Below are 20,988 nucleotides of genomic sequence, written 5' to 3'. Positions count from 1 at the left end.
GTGCCCAAAGGCCTGCCTGCACAGGCCAGTCCTGTTTGTCTCCCCTTCCCCTTGTTCATACACAAGGTATTAAACAAGGAATCAAAATGGAGAAAAACAAACCAGTAACTTCGTTATAGTCGACAGAATCATATGACTTTGTCTTGAGAAGTTAATCCAACAAGGAGAGATCTACTAACACAGCCAACAGGTAAAACGACTTTTGTCACAAGCTACGCACTAGAAATACACACTTAGCTCAAAGCTAGTGCCAGCAGGTAGCAGCAAGTGTAGAGAACAGCTACCAAGTGCTTTATTACACAAACGATAGGAATCATGTTCCCAGGAATAACTTCAGCAGCTGTAAAGCAATCCATTGAGAAATATAATCATAAAATAATAAAAAAAATGGTCCAACTGGGTTTTTAAAAATTCATTTTAACTTGAGGCTTTTCCACAAAAATAGAAACGCTTACATTAATTACATTTGAGTTTTCTCTTTATAAATCTTTAAGTTCTTGATTGGAAGAGAGTAACCTGGGAAACTGAAGGTGTTACACACGTCTGAAAACAGAAGATCAATCAGAAATAAAGAGAGCACATTTTTCAAATTGTGATGTGTCAACTGGAATAGAAAATTTAATTTATCAAAGTTGGCATGGGCTATAATTGGAGCAAGAATTCTGAGCTCTGGCTAATTATATCTGGCTTAGATGGATGAAAGACTCTTCCTAAGACATAGTAAAGTTTTAACTGTTAAGAAGAAAAGCTTTCCTAACCTTTTAAGCTTGCTTAATATTGCCTGCAAGAGTTCTGAGACTTATCCAAAGCTTCCATTAAGTAGTTTAAGTGTATTCTTTGAAAACGTCCTGCATTTATATCACGTGTTTTGATCATATTCACCCACAACTACCTTTTCCAGCTGTACCTAGTGCCCACTCCATCTCCCTTCTAACTTCATATTTTATTGCCATTGATATTAATTATGTAGAGTCCAGTTAGTGCTGTCCGTGTGCTCATGAGTATGGAAACATGTATTAAGGTGTGGGCAAATTACCAGGGGCTGTATGCCCCTCCTCTTTTTACTCAAGGTCTCATATATAGTTCAGGCTGGTGTCAGACTCACCATGTAGCCAAGATGGCCTTGAATTTCTGATCCTCTTGCCTCTACCTCCACACAAAATAAGAACCTCTTCAAATGTGATGATCATGCTATCAGCAATAATAAACTAATAGTGTCCCTTGCCTCTGACCAAACACCCAGAAACAGCAGCAGCCTAACTGATTTACTTATACATGAGATAAAATTAAATCTCAGACCAACAGTTCTAGCAGCAAAGATGACATGCTTATTGAGATGTGGCTTTTTTTTAAACAAACAAGCAAATAAAAGTCAACTTTTGGGATGGTTTTGTAGACAAAATAAGATTCTCTGGACTCTAATTAAAGCTACATCCCCGTTCCTGAAGATGGGTGACAGTGAGGGAAGCAAGGGACTCCCATGGTACTACTTGTCAATCTGAATGAAACTGATGGACAGAGGATAGCATTCAAGGCTTGTTCACTCTGCTCTCAGTGGGAAGAACATGATGGTAGAAATAGGCAGCATTCCTTGGGGCTTCATCCAGCAGACAACATATCTGCAGTGGTTGACTCAGGAAGCACTCAGAGTGTGACAAATGGTGCTGATAATGAAGTGATTCTATTCAGTATAGAATTTTAGATAGACCCAAACTGTTGAGAGATTATATTCAATGTGGCCATTGCCAGGAATGATTTATCTCCTATTTTCCACCTCCAATGACCAATAAATGACCAAGATGAGAAGGGGAAGGGGTTATAAACATTTATTTTGAATGTATATTATTCTGTTTTGACCAGTTATGGCCCTGACGTTTTTTTTTCCCCTAAAGGATAAGATGACAGCAATTTGAGGCATCAATCCCACACTGTATAGCAATTAAGAGAAACGACTTAACTATGACTCAGCTACCTGGAAGTTACTATTGAGTCAGCATGATTCTACATCAGAAAAATAAAGAACACCCCCTCCCTCACATCAGCTGCAACACTCGGGAGAGCAGGCCCTGCACCTCACCTAGACAGCACAATAGAGTTGGCAGAGGTGTGGTGAGCCAGCCCTTTCGTTGTGAGCATGGGAGAGCTGTCCCCATTACTCATCTTTCACTTGGTGTCATGGGCAGAGGAGAGATGTTCCCTCCATCAAAGACTGAGGCAGATGGAAGAGCTGGCCTTGAAGTTATAAGAATGGGAGAGCAGTTCCTGCTTCTCATCAGCTGCAGCACTCTGGAGAGTGACCTCTACACCTAGCTTGGGCAACACAGTAGAGCTGGCCCTGAAGATGTAGGTGTGGGAGAACTGACCCTGAGGACATGAAAACTGGAGAAATGGCCCTGTCCCTTGCTCATGGTTGCAAGGGGTGAGCTAGCCTGGGTAATACCTGAGGGTGCACCCTGGTGACAAAGACAGGGGAGAGCTGACGGGTTGACCAACCCTACAACTATACAAGCCCCAGAACCAGGGTTATGTGTTGGCCCACTCCAACATCCACCCCATATGTGATCTGCTGGAGCATGGTGGGGAGGGTGGAGGTGGTCAGTTCTGTGGACCCAGGGGTGCAAGATCTTCACCATAGAGCAGCAACAAGATGTCCAAAAAGAGTCCCAATGAGGGCCCAGCACTGATGATATACCAGAGACCAGGGGCCTTGAACAAAACCAATGAATCTTTGGGATGAACGCCTGCATGTAAAAATGTATAGATAAAGGGGTTTACAGTGTGACTCACTGTATCACACTGCAGCTTCCATAGCAAGATTCTCCCTTTCTTCCTCCCCCTTTTTCTTCTTTTAAAATTTATTTTGTTTTATTTTGGGTGGGGAGAGAGATGGGTAAGGTTGGGAAACATGATGTGAAAGATATAAAGAATAAATTTTTAAAAAAGTTAAAAAAATAAAGAACATTTTGTTGAATACACTTTCACCACATGACCCAACTTACTAAGGTGGAACATATAATGCATCTCTGCTTATCTTTGGTTAGAATATTTTACTTTTTGCACTGCCTCACATATGGTAGGCCAGTGACCTACTATTAGGCTATGTACCCCAGGCCCTGTAAATGCTTTTCACTGACATTTGTCTTTTCTGGCTGAAAGACCTAGTACAGAGAAAATGATTGGCAAAAGGACAAAACTAAAGAAACTACAACACACTGAGTTCCTAGCTTTGGAAGGAAAAGAACTGTCCCAACAGTAGAGGATAAAACACTTTAGAACCCAGAGCGTTTAGAAAGGACAATTAGAATAATTTTGTTTTTCAGGTTCGGCATTGCATACTGGCTAAGCAATGATGCTGTCTAGGTAAATCTAGCAGGAGCTGAAGCTGGCAACTTAAATAAGACTGCCATCTATCTCCATGCCTCCGTGTACTAAAGGAACAGAACAACTTTTTAAAAGCTGGCTGATCCTAAGATATTCTTCCAAGCCAAACACCATCTACATTTGCTCCTGGATCTGCCTTCCTTTCAACCATATATATGTGCACACAGTCTCTTAAAAGCTCATGTCAGTCTTAATACCATAACGAGTGCACATCTCTTGATGCCTGAGCAGCTTTGGGTGTACATGTGAAAGTTGGTCCTGCGACTATTCAATACATCAAATTAACCAAACCAATATAGCAGTGAGCTAAATCAAGCCTAACAAATTCTAACCTGGAGTACAGTATTCCCCTTTGTGTTGTGTATGAGGATAGCTGCTCTTTGTGTTAAGGGCATCCCTGCATGTGCCACAATGGGCGGGGTAGCAATCTGCATGAGGAAAGAAGGAAATCCAGTTCAACATGACTTTACCCGGTATTGGTTCGAACTTCTAGAGTCTGACCCTGAGTAGTTTATTAGTGACATGTTTAAACACAGTACAACTTTGGAAAAAAGTTTCCCCATGACAGTTATCATGACAAAGCTTAAGGCATGACTGCATTGAAACTCCCTTACAAAGTACACCATTGCATATACTTTGGAAAGCATAGGTGACCTCTTCCATAAGAATAGATTTTATTGGCCAGGCAGTCGTGGCTCAGACCTTTAATCTCAGCACTTGGGAAGTAGATGGATTTCTATGAATTCAAGGCCAGCCTGATCTATAAAGCAAGTTCCAGGACAGCCAGGGCTACACAGAAAAACCCTGTCTTGAAAAAAAAAATTATATAAAAAAAATGGATTCTATTGACTGAGAAACAATACTCAGGGTAAGGGTCTAGGGAGGAAGAGTCTTGGATAAGCATGACAGTAAACTCTTTTGCAAAGTATATGAGACCTCTTTCATAAGAATGGGTTCTATTGTCTGAGAAAAAAGTGTTCAGGAGTCTGAGATAAACATAATAGTCTAATTCCAGCGAAGCTTGTCAAACAGATAGCAAAGACCAGCAGGTTATTAAATAAACCCCTTCTATTGAAGACAAAAGCCTGTGTGTTTAACATCTCTGGCTTCCTTAGTGCTATCTGTGGGCATGAGGGCTTCGTGCCCTCTACAGAAGCAGCTCTACTTTGCAAGTTAGTGTTTGGTTGGAACCCCCAACTTGCTCCTGCAAGTTTGAGAAGCCCCATCTCTCTGTCTCTAAACCCCACCCTCTCAGGGAATCTCCAACAAAGAAAAAGCACCAAAAATCCCAGTTCTACATTCTTAATGGCTATGGCAGCTCCTCCCCTGAAGTTGCCAACAGCTCAAGTCTCTGTCTAAAGAGTTCAGTTTTTGGTTATACTTGGCCACAAACCCTCCCTCTCTCTCTCCCTCCCTCCCTCCCTCCCTTCCTTCTTTCCTTCCTCCCTTCCTTCTTTCTTTCTTTTTTAATTTTCTTTCCTTTTTATGCACCAATACTATTCCTATTAAAGCACAAGGTCTAACAAAACATGCTTTAGGAAAGAGATATCCAATAACTCAATAAGAGAAGTGGTCATTCCAAGGCTTTGAAAACTTATCTTTGGACTGAGACCTAATGACTACATATATTGTAGTATGGAGAGGATGCAGCATGAAGCAGGTGCTTCTAGGATGTGCCCTGTGTTAATGTCACAAAAAGTATTCTGCTAACAAACAGTTGCTACAGAAAGGCTATTTGGAACTGAAGGTTAAATTAAACAGTAGCCACTAATACTGTTTCTATAAATAACTAACATGCTTACAGACAACTTTAAGAAATGTCAGGATGGGTTCTGAGGAGGAAACTTAGTTAATGAGGGCTTGTAGCATGATCTTCTGAGAGCACAACTCCCAGGATCCTCAGGCTTGTCTTTGAAAAGTTTCTTCAACTTTTCACTCTAACAAGCACCTTGCTGTGGTTACAGCCTTCCTTAAAGCTCTTTAAAGTGTGGGTGACCCCATCTGTCACACGAAAACAAAACTACTGTATAAAATATCCACAGTTCAGGCTTTTAGTCTCGAAGGCAATGCCTACGTTATGATGATGTGGATGGCTGAGACTTGAGTTATGGACTTCCTGCAGAAGAAGGCTTTGTCATGGATGTATGATTTTGTTTTTAGAAAAATAATTGTTTTCTCAGATTTGTTGGTGAATGCACGGATCTCAGAGTTGGCATCTGCCTGCTGATTATTTATTCACAATCTTTCCCCTATCTAGAGTGGCTTTAAGTTGACATTAGAATTTTCACCTGATTCAGTGGCCAAGGTATTCAACTACATGTTTACAGACTCTGTCATCTGGTCTCACCAATTTATCTACCCCCTCTCCCCATGTATTTAGTTTTCTAAATCATGGCCACTGAATTTTTCTCTCCCCTTACTTTCATATTTTTATAGATGACAGTAATCATTCAGTAAGTACGCTTTTCAAAATTAATCTGTGTAAAAAGAGTTGATACACCCATCCTAATTTTTACAGAAAACATAGAAAGACAAAAAAAGTTTCACCAAGAAATGTACTTATACACACTGTCAGGAGTTTTGCTTATAGAATTAATTTTCATGGTACAGGCCAAAGCAAATGAAGTGGGTAGAGCTAGTGAAATTCTTTTTTAAGTAAATAAGGATAGTGAAACAAAGTTTGGTCCCTAATTCTTTAGTTAAATAAAATCACTTGATTGTAATGAACTCAGATATAACACAGCTAGATCAAGGTAGCCATTTACTTGCCCAGTTCCAAACTTTATCCATTCCAGCGACCTTTTGTACAGTTAGAATGTCCATGCTGAAGCCATGGAGCATCACTTAGAGTTGTACACTTTTACTATCAATTACATATTTATTCATTTATCCTACATACATACATACACACACACACACACACACACACACACACACACGAAATAAAGTTAAAGAAAAGAAAAAAACTGTGACAGAATTGAAATTAGAAAAAAGTAGCTTTAGATCCTATTTTATGACTTGATTATACTTTTGCCTGCAATGTTTTATATTTAGAATTGTGGTTTTGTACATGTATAAAATATTTGTTCAGTAGGTCCAGTTGTGGTGGCTCACACTTTAACTTCAGCAGTTGGGAGGCAGCAGCAGGCAGATCTCTGTGAGTTCGAGACTGACCTGGTCTACACAGTTGCATAGTGTATTTTAATCCAGCCAGGGCTGCATATCTCAAAAACCAATCAATATCAATCAATCAATCAATCAATCTATTCAAGTCACTTAGAATCCATATTCCCAAGTTCTAATTTTAAGAAAAAAGTATCTCTAAGAACAATGAGCCTAAGATGTTGTCTGCAGATGAACAAATTCTATTGGAAATTTTACTTGACATGGTGGTCCCTGAATGGTTTCTTCTTCCAAAAGAAGAAACACCTATATCATAAGCCTTCATGTGTATGCAAAGCTCTTGATGATGTGTGGTCCTATATGGTTGTTTTAGTTGGACTTAGGTAAAAGAACAAGAATTAATTTTCCCATGGGCTCAGGTTCTAATTTTTAATGAAACATGAATACATTTTTAGCAACAGTGTGTTTAAAGCAGGTGAACCTGAGAACCAGGGCTCTGTGTACAGTCACTCTGGCAGGTGGCTCTCATCGGGTGTCTTGTAAAGAACCCTGCTTATAGGTTTGACGCCAGGATGTTCACGGTCCCCTGCTGCCCACCTCAGTTTTTTCTACTCAGAGAGCAGATGGGTGAAGCAGCCTCAGAAGCCACAATGTAGCTTTCCAGAGATGCCAATGCCGCTCCTCTTCTTTGGAATAGATGCTAATTGGGGTTGGTGAGACAGAGTTACAGTTGAAACTGGGATTTCATTAGGAAACAGTTTGGAAACTTGTTAAAGCTATTCATATAACTTTATTTGAGGAGGCAAAATGAACCATTAACACTTAAAATGTAAGTCAAGGGTTTCAAATTCACTTTGGAGAGGGATAGTTCAGGGACAAAACACAGAGCCTCTTTCAATTTTCATATACAGCGCATGCACTTAAATAAATACTAATTTATTGAGCCATTCAGGTTCTTTTAATTTCCATTAAATTCTGTCTGGCAGCGTGAACACAAATATATTTTCTCTACTACTTGTCTGATTGTGTCTTTTTTTCTACCCCAACAACCTGTGAAATGCCCTCACCTCTATCAGATCCCTCAGTCTGGAAGACCTCAGCAAAAGGGACTACACTACAGTTCCATGTTCTCTGTCTTCCAGTGGCAAGGAGAAGTCTTTTTGTCCTTGTGGATCTTTAACTCCAGCCCTTCCAAAAGAAGAAACACCTTCTAACCATTCAGGGACCACCATGTGCTAGGCCAGTGTTACACCACAATTCCCATCTCCATGAGCTCCTAGATACAGAGTGTTTCTGGTAGGGTAGGGGAGCCTTACTAGCAGCTGGGCATCCTTTACTACCTCAGCAACCCTGAAACTCCTCCACACTATCAAGAGATGTGTTCCACATTCCTGTGGCATGGGGATGTTCATCACAACACTTAGAAATAGAGAGGGATAGCTAACACTAAAGACTTTAGAAAGCCATATAGAAACTTACTATTTTATGATATGTATACGTACACACACACACACACACACACACACACACACACACACACACTCTAAACTCACCAATAAAGAAACAATTACTAGCCACTCAAGGCCCACCAGCAGAGACCACTGGGAATTCAACAGTATGAGATAATCAAGAACACCACTGACTATTAGAAACACAGCACTCATTAGTGGAAATTGAATAGTTACCAAAGACAATGGAAGGAATAACTCTTTTGATAGAGTAATAAAAAAGAGATGAAAGGGGGAATTACTTTGTTGTTTTACAAAAACAACAGAATTTGCCCAGTCTGAATGAAAACAGCAGAGGCAGGGAGGGAATTTAGAAACTTTATAAAAACAGCAAAAGATATAAAATTTATTAATATTAAAAGATATAGCATTATTTTTTAGGAGTAGGAAAAGAATGTGGAGTTGATAGACTATTCAATGAGAAATTGTCTAAAATTTTCACAAAATCTGATCAATAACAAAAGCCCAAAGATTTGAAAATCTGAGTGCTATGGTTTGGATGGACATCCACCTGCCAAAGGCCTGCAGGTTAAAAGCATATTCACTGTTCTCTGGCCCATTGCAATGTCAGGGGAATCTTAGGGGATGGGGCCTAGAGAAACTAAATTTGGCCTTTGGGGATACTGCCTTGTACAGAACCCTAGGGTCCTTCCTACCTTCTCCTTTTCCCTTTCTTTTTAATTTTTTTTGCTACCGTAAAGTGAAGCAACCTCCTCTGCCACACACTACCCAGCATAATGTCTTCCCTCATCACAGTACCAAAGATAATGGCACCAAGTCATCATAGACTAAAACCACTGAAACCATGAACCAAAATAAACTTTCCCATGGAATGGACTAATCACAGCTGATTGTCATAGCAACAAAAAGCTTGTTGGCATACTGAGTATATCAAAGGTGGGATAAACTCAAATACAGAAACCTGAAAGTACATCATAAATTAACTTCTGAAAACTAGAGGAAAAAAAGGAAAAATAAAGCAAAACTGAAACTCAAGACAAAGAAAGAAACCAGCTAGAAATGATGCATTACTTACAGGAAACACTGCTTTCAATGACTGAAGGTATCTCATTAGAAGTTATGGAATACAATCAAGAACTGTGACAATACCCTATATTTGGGGAAGGGTTTCTGAGACAACCCTCACCAGCTTAAGAGGAGGTATCCCATAGTGGGCACTAGGTTATTATTTGGCTTCTGGGAGGAATATTAATCCCCTATGTATAGTAGTTCCATTTGAATTCTTACATATGTATTTTTTTTTCAGGAAGCTTATAAAATTGTGTATTTTCAAACATCCTTAGTGTTACAAGATACCACACACTTTGGTCACAAGACATGTAGAATAAAGCTGGTGCTGATTCGGAAGCTTCCATTTTGGATAGCTTTCATAGTTCAAGAAGGTACTATGCAGGCTGCTGGGAGAGAATAGTCATCAACAATTTACCCAGCTGTAAACTCTGCAAGCTACATTGAACAGCCTGACAAAATAAGGCAGTTGGTGCAATAGTGGTTGGTATAAATGTCATAAAGATAACCAATTGCTTTCTGATTGGATTTAAGGCCTATTCACAGAAGGAAAATCATGCCTGGCATGGAAAAGCCTGCCAAGAACATTACAGGCTCAGGGTGAACCTGCTACTATCCAGAAGCAAACTGTCTTAAAAATATGTGTCTTTCTACCCTTAGCTTAGCATGACTTTCAGTTCTCATCTGATAATCTTCTTTATGTGGTGAAGGGTAATTAATACAGAGACTCACAACTGATGAAAGTATAAACAATGAAGATCTAGGGAATACTATTACTAAATGAGATATATAAATTCACCAACTCTCTCCCCAAGACTCAGGGAACATCACAGATGAGCAGTCAAAAAGATTATGAGTCAGAGGTCAGAGTGGACTGGGGTAGAACACTATTTTCTGGATAAGGCAGGACTGTTTCCCTCCTCAACACACAGAAGTTTTCGTTAACTGAACAAGACTTGTGCAAGATCAAGCCAGTTAACATTGCAGCAGTGATGGAAAAGGGGTACATGAGCCCCAATCCCTTGCTGAATAGCTATTGACAGTCTATGGCTGCTGTTAGAGAGAGTAAGCTTCCATTAGGAACATGGCCTCTGGCAGACTGACCATGCTCTAGTTCATAGCTCATACCAAAGTGCATATGGATAGCATGGATTTACTCAGTGATTTAAGAGGGATGGGACAGGGCATAAAATCAGCTGAGACATGTTGGAGAAGGTCTCCAGGAAGAGTTGGAGTGGGAGGGTGAATATGATCCAAATACAATATATTCATGCTTGAAATCCTCAAAGAGTAAGTCAAAAGTATTGTATTAAAAAGAAACTATAGAGTTCAGAAGAAGGTAATATACATTTTTCCAAATTCCAATTAACTGTTATAAGGAAAGTCTGTATTTAACAAAATTCTCCTTCTAGGATGAGTGGACAGTAGGCCTTTCTCAGACAAGAAAAATAAAAGATGTTGTCACTAACAGTGAGTCACCCTTAAAATTTGAAGCTTTTTAGTGAACAGAAAAAAAATGAACAAAGAAGAATTTTGAGGAGGAAGAAAAAAATAAAGAACAATATATAGGTAATATCATTTTTCTAAATCACATTAATGATTAAAATCAAAATTGTAACATCATCTGATCCTCTAAGCAACGATACCCCAAAGACAGGAGACTGAAAGGACCTAAGTAGATGTAACATTTCTGTACTTCACCTCAGAGCAGTGGAAGATTGATAAGACAAGTGCAACATGATGAACATAAAATTTATGTAACACGTGATAAATAAAATCAAGATGGAATCTTAAAAGTTTGTCAAGTAACTCACAGGAGGTCATGAAGAAAACAGCAATCAAACAGAAAGCAAAGATTAGATTATCTCTAATACACTAAAAAGTCAAATGATCTAAGTATACTAACCACAAGGCAGAGATAAAAATTTAAAAGCAACTCAATAACACGTTGTTTAATGTGCTGTTTACAAGGAACCGCAAATTCAATGGCACAGGTAGGTCAAGAATGGAAAAGTAGGGAAAAATATAACATGCAAACCTAAGTTTTAAAATCCCAGTGGTGGTTACAGTAATATTACATAAAGTAGATGTGAAATTAAATACATACACCAGACAAGGAGCATTGTAGAATGGCAGAAGGATCAATCCCCATGGAGAGACAATGACTTTAAAATGAGTGCCAAACAACAGAGCCTCAAAACATCAAAAACACAGGAAATAAAACTTGTTAGAGCAGAATGAAGAAACACAAATCTGCCATTGTAGGCAGGGATTTCACTTCTGTCTTCTAAGTGAGTAGTAAGCTGTCCAGACAGGAAATTGGTAAAGGTACAGAATATGTGGGCAACACAATCAACAGGATCTAGTGGATATACATAGATATTCATACGCAGTAACACAGAGAGTACCTTTGTCTTCAGAAATCTAAAGACAGGCACCAAGACACATGCAAACCTGAACAAATTTTGAAATACTTGAAATCATAGAATGTGTTCTATAATCCTGATGAATAAAACTATAAATCAATAGCAGAATGACAGAATTACACACTTAGAAATACCCGAAGTAAATTTTAGAAACATACAGGAAAGGTGAAATAAAATGAAAAAGTGCACATACATGACTGTGTGGAATGCTCCTAGGACAGTAAGGAGAGTTAAGTTTTCTAATTTATATTCTTAAATGCTCATATTAGAAGGCGAAAAGCAAATGACCCAAAGAGAGCAGAAAGGAGAGCCAAATAAAGAGCAAAACCCAACAAAATTGAAAATAGAAAAATGAATTAAGCAAAAAAATCTTTACAAACAAAAAAGGAACAAAATTAATAAATACATATAAGAAGATGGACAAAAAAAACCCAGAAGATGCAAAATATTGAAACCAGGAATAAAATGGAAATCATTACAAATTCTAAAGTCATTAAAAAAAAGACAAGGCAATGCTATCAGCAGCATAAGCTTAAATTTGACAACAAGTTAGCAATAACTTGCATGGATACAAACACCTAATTTGCTTATTGACATATAGAGAGCTCTATTCAACAGCAGCAGAATAGGGGTTCACAGCACCCTTCGTTTCTTGGTAAGGAAGCATTTTGAGCCCAAGACCCAAGGTGAAAGACGCAGGCAGGAGTCCTTCTACTTAAACACTACAGTGAATGTGTAGAAATGAAATTTAAAATATAATGCTATTTACAATCATTGTAAAGAAAATTAAATACTAAGTGCAACTTCAAAAGGTATAACTTAGCAATGAAAGTGCCTACAGTCTGTACGTGGAAATTAATCAAGAGACAAATACTTTAAGAAGAAACTCTGTGAAGTCATGGAGCCATTTTGCTTAAACATGTGTCAATAAGCACAGGGACAACTATTCAACATCACTAGTCATTAAATAAATGGAAATTCAAAATGTAATGAGATATTGCTAGATATCTATCAGAACAGATAATGTTTTAACAATGCCAACAATCAAAGACTAATGAAATTTGAAGAAGCCAATCGCTCACATACTGCTGGTGGAAATACAAAAGGTTTCCTTAGGGGAACTTGGCAAATTGTACATGAGCCTTTCCTTTCTTTCCTAAAACAGTGTGTGATTATTATCTAAAGGGGTTCATTTAAGAAGCTGGAAGAAAACTAAAATAAATTAGCACTGAAAGTGGGGCTTGGAATGGCAGAAGTAAACAGTGTTAGCTTATACCTCATCCCACCATGTCTGGCTGTCGTTTCACAGTGAACACTTGCTCATGGAAATTGCTTTTCTTTGTTTCAGACACACAGCAGGGAATGATTCTCATTCTTTGTATAGTTAAATGTGGTTTATGAGTGAACTTTGACCAATGAATGTGGGAAGAAGGGTTGGTCATTACTTGGCCCATAAAAGTCACAGACACTCCACTCTCCTTCTCCACTGGCTCACTGTGTAAAAGCATGAGGACTTTATCATTGAATCACCTTGGGGGGAAGATTGATGATGGGAACACAATTTTAGAGTTCACATGATAAAAAATACTAATTCATTCATCCACAGAAACTGGGGGCAGCTAGGACATTTTAACTCATGCACTCATTCTTTTCCATAATTAAATCCAACCTTTCCAAAACATTCTATATCTTGTTCAGCCATGTTATTTTTCTGATAAGGCAATAGAACAATGGCTTCTCACTCTTATTGAATCTCCTTTCTGTAATCCAAAACTTAATATTTGGGTTCCTTGAAATATAATCACTACTTTGTTCCAAGAAGAATGCAAAATAGTTGCATAATGCATCAATATACCAAAATCGGGTAAGTTTGAAAGGAAATAAAAGTATGAAATGGAAATGAGATAATGAAATATTTTTAAGGGTGAGGTAACTACATAAATATATTACAGACAAACCTACATGTTTAAACTTCATATTGATTTCTACATGACAACATGATAGAAAAATAAGACACATCACAAGATTTATGTTCATACCCTTTGAAAATTAAGGTAAAAGCAAGCATGTTAGAAATTGATCAGGTAATATATCCTGATGCTGCCACAAGACAAAGCTTCTATAGCAACCAGACAAAAGTGCCATCCAAAATCAAAGTCCATCATCTTCAAACATGAGATGGTAAAATCAAGGGAATCCTAGGTGTAAGTGGACCTCATTTGTTTCCATTCATCATAAGCTTTTCCCAGACATTCTCAACAGCAGCTAAAGTATTTCCTGATACACATATTTAATCTATGGAGAAAAAGATGGGGTAGACGCCTAGATTGTGATTATCTTTCTCTTTGGTATCTAGCAGCGGAGGGTAAATCACTACTTATTAACAATTTGAGGGGCTGTTTCAAAAGTTCTGAAAGTTTCATAATACACAGTAGATACAAATGCCGCTTTTAAGTGGAAAATAGACACGCATGGCCTTGGGGTGTAGAGAAGGTGCTTCCAAAGAAAGAGCAGCCGCTGAAGTTTGATGAATTAACTGACTTTAGCTGCAGAACCGTTCAGCAAGATTATTTGAAACTGGATGATGGTTCTTTGTGTACATATACATAACTGTAATAACTTGCCAGAAAATATGAACAAACCATAAAAAAAATCTCAAATTCAGTCACTTCTAGACTAAAGAATTTGAAATGGTCAGCAATTCTCAGTAAAATGGTTCCCATTTTATTCATTTCCATGCCCACTCTTTACATTTCCCCCATGAGTTAAGGAGTTACATGTGATCCAAGATATTTTTCATGCCCACAAGGGGGACCCTTTGTACCATGGCACCAGAGTTTACACAGCACAGGTCTTACTTCTAATCAGCCATTTAGTTGCATCCATTCTCTGCCGTACAACACAAGGAGTCGTTTCTCATTTCATTAGCCTCACCTGTGAATCCAGGCTGACACATACAAACATAGCCTGAGGCTCCAAGGTAGCTGAAGGAGGAAGGCAGTCCAGCAATGTGTCCATATAGATCCTCCGAGGACAGTTCGGCACATTCGCCCCCAAATTGGCAGGGGTTGCTACTGCATTCATTTATGTCCATCTCACACAGGGCACCAGTGTATCCTGCAGGATGAAAGTTCAGAGAAACTGCTGAGCCAAAGCCTGGGAAATGCCAGGCACATGTCTGAGAGGAGGCTGACCACTGTGCTGGTGCCAATTAGCAAGATGCCCACCCTGGAAAAGCTAGCAGGAGAAGTCGATAAGAGGATGCTACATGGAAATAGATTCCAGTAGCAATGGATAAGGGATACATAATGAATTCTAGAAGATGTATGACTTTGTTCAACATTTTTAGAAAGGTTTCATTAGTAAGACTTGAAATAAAATGGAATTTCAAGATAACTATGATTTAATCTGAACATTGGTGGAATGGAAAAACCATGTATAATAATTTGGCAAATAATTCTTTTAAAAATTGAAACTGTTTAAGACAATATCTAAAAAGTCTGCCGTATCCACACAGCCAACCTTGAGTCCCTGGTGACAGCCTGATTTATGTCAACTCGACACAAGTTAGAGTCATCAGAGAGGAAGGAGCAGTAGCTCCTGTCCCCAGGTTCCTGCCCTATATTCCTTCAATGATGAACTGGATGTGGATGTGTAAGCCAAACAAACCCCTTGCTCCCCAACTTGCATTGGTCATGATGTTTCATCCCAGTATTAGAAACCCTAAGGTATCCCTTAAAGCTCCAAGCAACTGAGACAGAAATTGGTACCAGTATAGTGGGGGATCTCTGTGACAGACCTAACCACATTGTTTTGGGGAGGATTACAGAAGGAATTTGGAACTCTGTGCTGTTCAGTGTTTAAAGCTTGGTGGGCTGTTCAGTGGGAGCTTGGAATATAAGAATATTGTGAGAAATGAAGATAATGGAGCCTGTCTCCTTAAGTTTCAGAGGGAAGTTTGCAAGTCTCTTAATGACTATTTGCTATTTTGAGTTAAGAATCTGTGGTTCTGGTTAGCTGGGGCTGAAGGTTAACAAGATACCAAGACAAATGAAGTAAAATCTTTGCTTTACTGGGACAATTGATGCTGGTCAGCTGGAACTGAGAAATTAGCAGTGACAACCATGATGCAGGGGCAAAACATAGTTTAATAGGAATGGGTTAAGTTGTAAGAGCTAGCTAGTAAGAAGCCTGATCCTAGGTCTACAGTTTGTAATTAATATAAGCCTCTGTGTGTTTACTTGGGCCAAGCAGCTGTGGGAGCGGGCGGGGCACAGGAAAACTTCCAGTACAGAGGTGACCAGCATCATGGAAGTGGAATCTTCAGAGAAGTGTTTCCTTAGAGTCAACACATTGAAGCTGTGCTCCAGATGTGACCAATATTATACTTTATGTCTGCAATGGAACTTGGTAGTGTAAGAGTCACCAAAGTGGTACTGGTTTTGCAGACATGAAGGGTCACAGAGAGCACCTGAGGTTTGGCACTGTGTGGCAGGACTGGAGTTACCCAAAGAAAGCCCAGGAGAGGCTAATGTGAGAGTGCAGCACAGTTGCAGCAGATCCCAGCATCTGGAGATGTTGGTACCATGGGATAAGAACCAAGGCTAGCAGCAGGTGTGGAGTGAAGCCAGCCAGAGCCTAGGAGACAGTGTGTGTTTTGCAGCAAGCAGAGCCAGAAAAAGTGAACTGTGCCCTTTGGAGGAGCCCAGAAGAACATCAGTGGATCCTAGATACTGGACATTAAGTGATTTACCCCATTGGAGTTTTTGTTTGGCTTTGGCATGATTGTGACTATGCTCCGATTCTCCCCTTTTGAAATAAGAAAGTATTTAACTTATTTTTAATTTTATAGAAACCAACAGTTGAGTTAATTCTGGTTTTAAAAGTGACTTTGGTTTTTAAAAGAAATTTTGGATAATTTAAAAGAGAATGAACTCTAAAAGTATTTGAATTTGCAAGACTTTTGGATTTTTTAAGTTTGTAAAATGTTTTATATTGTGGTGTTTATATTAAAGTGTGGTCTTGGGGGATGAGCAAGAAAGGATAGGTTGTGGCTTAATAGTGATATGCTTGTGTGTCAAGTTAACAAGGGGTCAGTTTGTGCTGGCTAGTTTTAAGTCAACTTGCCACAAGCTAAAGTCATCAGAGAAGAAAAAGCAAGCCAGTAAGCAGCAGCATTCCACCATAGCCTCTGCATCAGTTCCTGCCTCCAGGTTCCTGCCCTGACTTCCTTCAATGATGAACTAGATGTGGAAGTATAAATCAATAAACCCTTCCTCCCCAAGTTATTTTGGTCATGGTGTTTCATCACAGCTGTAGAAACCCTAAGTTACCCCTTAAAGGTCAGAGTTATGACCCAGCACACAGAAATAGATTATCTTATACCTTCCTGGGTCCAGGTAAGTCATTTCATCATGGCCAAGGATTTAAAAATAAATGGTTTACCACTGTATAGGAAACTAAAATATCAAACACTAAAGAAATTTTGCTATGCAATTTGCTTCTGTGTCTTTACACACATGTGTACCTATAAAAGTATAGCTTTATTGTGTATGGATAGGCCTTTAACATAAGAGAATCGTATCACATGTAACCTTTCATAGCTTGCTCTGTTTACACCTTGCTTACTTTAAGTTCCTAAGACATAGCTAACTCATAATATCTAGATACCATTAGGTGTCCACAAAATGTGGATGTGCCACAGTATAAGCGTTCATTTATAGGTTTTAACACATTTTTACAATGCAGTGTTGTGTATAGGGGTAAAGCCTTGGAGTTGAGGCCTGAAAATGGAACTTCTGTGTTATAGGTTATGCACTTTTATCATTGTAGCCAAATTTGACAGACGCCACGAAGCTATCTGCACAATTAACATATCGCCAACAAGTGGATCTGAATGTTTATTGGGCATTTTCTATCACCAAATATAAGTTTTTCAAAATATGTTGTTTTAGTTACATTTTCCCTAATTACCACCTAGTTTAGTATATTTGTTCCCCAAAATGTTTTATATCATTTTCCTGTTTTATCCATTAGGAGGATTTTCTTATTTGCTTGTGCTGTGTGGAGTGCTAATCCCAAAATGTAAATTTAGTGGAACACTGACATGATGTTGGTGGCTACTGAAATCTGCTACTTTGTAAGCTGGTGAGACAAAAGTATGGAGTCTTTCAAGGGACACAAACCTACAACACAAGTGACATATGTAATGTCAATTTAAGTTCACTGAGAAACTTATTTTTATCCTAAACCACAAAATTTGAATATCAGACCATAACACTTTTCCACTTTAAAATAATAACAATGGCTTACTGTTTTCACACAGGCTAAAATTCAAGATCTTTTGCATGTCTAAGCACTCCCTTGGTAGATGGGCTCCTTCCATCCCAGCACCCCTTCCTCACATCCAGCTCTCTCACTTCCTCCCTGAGGATGCTTCCTACCCCATAGCCTTATCAATGCTCCCTTGCCTTTCGGGGAAATTCTCTTCCAAGCCTTTGCTTGACCAACTCTTCCTCCATTTTCAGGCTGTACCGCACGTTACTTTTCTCTGTTGTTCAGATCACAGCACAATAAGATGCCTTGGTTTCCTGTCATTGTTCCTCAGTCTTTTTCTTCCATTGCTCTTTTGACAACTTTTAACGATGTGTTTATTTGCATGTATAGTTGACTGCCTCAACAGATTGTGTGTATTTTATTCAACACTCCACTACCCAGCAATACATAAATAGTTTGACCTTCCATCAATGACTGAGTGAGAATAAATAGTACTAATTAATGGTTAAAATGACAACAACTTAAATTATAACCAGCTCGGTGCATAACTAGAGAATTAACTATTAATGAGCCAGTAATGAGAATACAATGTTATTGCTCATTTTGTAACTCTAATAAAAATCTGACTGGATCCTATTTCAAATAATAACCACAATATAAATCCTCTTGCACTACAGTCTAAAATATTTATTTCATGTAACCCTTGGGACCTTTCTCAACAATCTGAAGAAGAAACTCAAGCATTGGATAAAGGAACTAAGAAACATGTCAAATAGAGACCTCACAATTCTTAATGGAGAGCTCCCCAAAGGACCCTCAGAATCTCTTCAATGAGAATGCCTGCTTTTCAAATACTTGCACTTCATGCTTACATACTTATAAATTGTTACTAAACAATAGTTTTCTCAATAGGTTCCTATGTATCAGGATTTGTTTGCTACAGTGGACTTTCTGGAAAAAAAAAAGCACAGACTGTTTGTAATATTCTTTGTGTTCTAAAACTCAAGACTCACACACCAGCCAAGTTAGGAAGAGATTTAGGACCATAATAAATCCTTCCCTGCTTTTCCGGCTCATGCATTATCTCACTGAATCGGGAGCAGGGGGGACGTTCTGATTTATGTGTTTGCCAGCCCTGTCCACACCACCAATGCTCTGGGGGAATTTTAGTTGCTGTTCTCTTTAACCAGATATAAATAGATTCCTTCAGTCAAGACCACAGTCAATATTTTTAACAAGTTCCTCTATAAATCTCTGTACAAAGAAACAACATGATACCGAATCAGATCCTCTGGGTTGTGATTTTTGGTTTTTGTTTTTTGTCTTTTATCCACATATCCAATCACATCTGAGTTTCAGGGAAGCTTCTGTGATAAACATTTAAGTTGATGGATACTTCTTTTTTTTTTTTTTTTTTTTTGGTTTTTTTCGAGACAGGGTTTCTCTGTGTAGCTTTGCGCCTTTCCTGGGACTCACTTGGTAGTCCAGGCTGGCCTCGAACTCACAGAGATCCGCCTGGCTCTGCCTCCCGAGTGCTGGGATTAAAGGCGTGCGCCACCACCGCCCGGCATGGATACTTCTTAAAATTATTTACTTTTGAAATAAGGACTTCAGACAAATACAGCAGTGGTCCTTGCCCATGTGTTCTTTAGCACTGGTTTTCCAGTCCTTTCTTACTTATAAAGTAGCTTACAGCATTAAATCTCATTGTATACAACAGTAAGCACAGGGTATAAAGATATGCTTACTTTTCTCTCTAGGGTAACCCACTGTCCACACAGTGACCTGAGATAGGAACACAGATTCTTAATATGCTGCCTCTCCTCTTGTCGTTCACCTCCCATGTGACCCTCGTGGCCGCTATGTAAGTTACTTCTTCATAGATGTGGTGGAAATACTTACAGCAACAACATGACAGAGGAAGGGATCGTTTTGGATCCAAATTTCAGAGGTTCCCGATCCATCACAGTAGGGGAAGGCATGGGAGACGTGTCTCAGTCGGGGTGGCAAGAACGTGTGGTGGTAAGGACTAAAGGCTAGAAAGGGTCTTTGAAGAACTACTTCCTGTGCCCCTCTTTGACCAGCTGGGCCTCATTTCTGAAATGTCCCCCTGAGTTTTGGGGACATTCTATATTCAAATCATAACAATGACCCATCCTCCTCTCCACATCCTACAACTGTCATCTTAGTTTTTTCTGGCAAGTGACTCGGTTCTGTTTAAAAATCTCTCACATCTTCAGTTTTATTTCACTCAGCCAGCTTTCACTAAGCTCTAAGAGAACGCTTTGCAAGTGAACAGCTCGGGTTATGTGTCTTAATTTGGTTTTCTATTGCTGTGAAGAGACACCATGACCAAGGCATCTCTTAGAAAGGGGGAAAAACACAACATTTAATTGGAGAGGCTGGCTTACAGTTCATAGGTTCAGTCCATTATCCGCATGGTGGAACATGGCGATGGGCAGGCAGATGTGGTGCTAGAGAAGTAGCTGAGAGTCCTACATCTACCAGGCAGCAGGATATGGTCTGTCTCACTGGGCACGGCTTGAGCATAGATGAGACCTTAAAGCCTGCCTCTACAGTGACACATTTCCTCCAACAAGACCCTCCTACTTCAACAATGTCATATCTCCTAAGAGTGCCACTCCCTTTGGGGCCATTTTCTTTCAAACCACTACAATATGTAACTTCCCTGACTCATAATTTGGAAGGTAGAGAAGTATCTCTGAGATCTGAGTGCCTTCCTCCCCACCTCCCTGACACCAGTCAACACAGTCAAATGTCTTGAACAGTCACCCAAAGTTCCACAGCAGGACAGGGCCCTTTCTATGTGTGTCTACCACATTTCTTGTTCCTTTTCTGTCCCATCCTTCTTCCCTCCCTCACTTCTTTCCTAAAGTAAGTAGTATGCTGCTTGGTGGCTAGTCAGGGCATGGAATGATCAACCTCCTAATTTTACTAACTACTTAAGTGTTTATTGAGTTTTCTACGTTGTAAGCTGAACTAAGATCTTTATATTTATTACTGGAGTTTTTTTCTAAAATAGCTCAAGGAGGTGGATATCAATGTCAACATCTTTCTTTTATAAGTGAAAAATCAGTCTGAAGAGTGGCTAAAACACTTGTCCAAAGTCTCTGAGTCAGTGAGTCCATTTATGATATATTTCTAGTCATATTTTCTAAATGGTAATATTCCCTTTAATATAATTTTATTCAAGTACCTTAATGTACCAAAACTTGTATTTTTTT

At 39.1% G+C, this 20,988-nt stretch overlaps 1 protein-coding gene across 1 annotated transcript in view; it reads right to left on the bottom strand.

Moving 5' to 3' along the window:
* The window catches only part of Crb1 (crumbs cell polarity complex component 1), a 146,714-nt gene that overhangs the window by 103,372 nt on the left and 22,354 nt on the right, over positions 1 to 20,988 (bottom strand). Inside the window, exon 5 of the mRNA XM_059280190.1 lies at positions 14,402 to 14,584. Coding sequence (XP_059136173.1) covers positions 14,402 to 14,584 — 183 coding nt within the window. The remainder of the gene's footprint in view (positions 1 to 14,401; positions 14,585 to 20,988) is intronic.

This window comes from Peromyscus eremicus, chromosome 15 (assembly GCF_949786415.1).
Source record: "Peromyscus eremicus chromosome 15, PerEre_H2_v1, whole genome shotgun sequence".
In the NCBI taxonomy this organism is placed as follows: domain Eukaryota; kingdom Metazoa; phylum Chordata; class Mammalia; order Rodentia; family Cricetidae; genus Peromyscus; species Peromyscus eremicus.
This window is presented reverse-complemented; position numbering and strand designations above follow the sequence as displayed.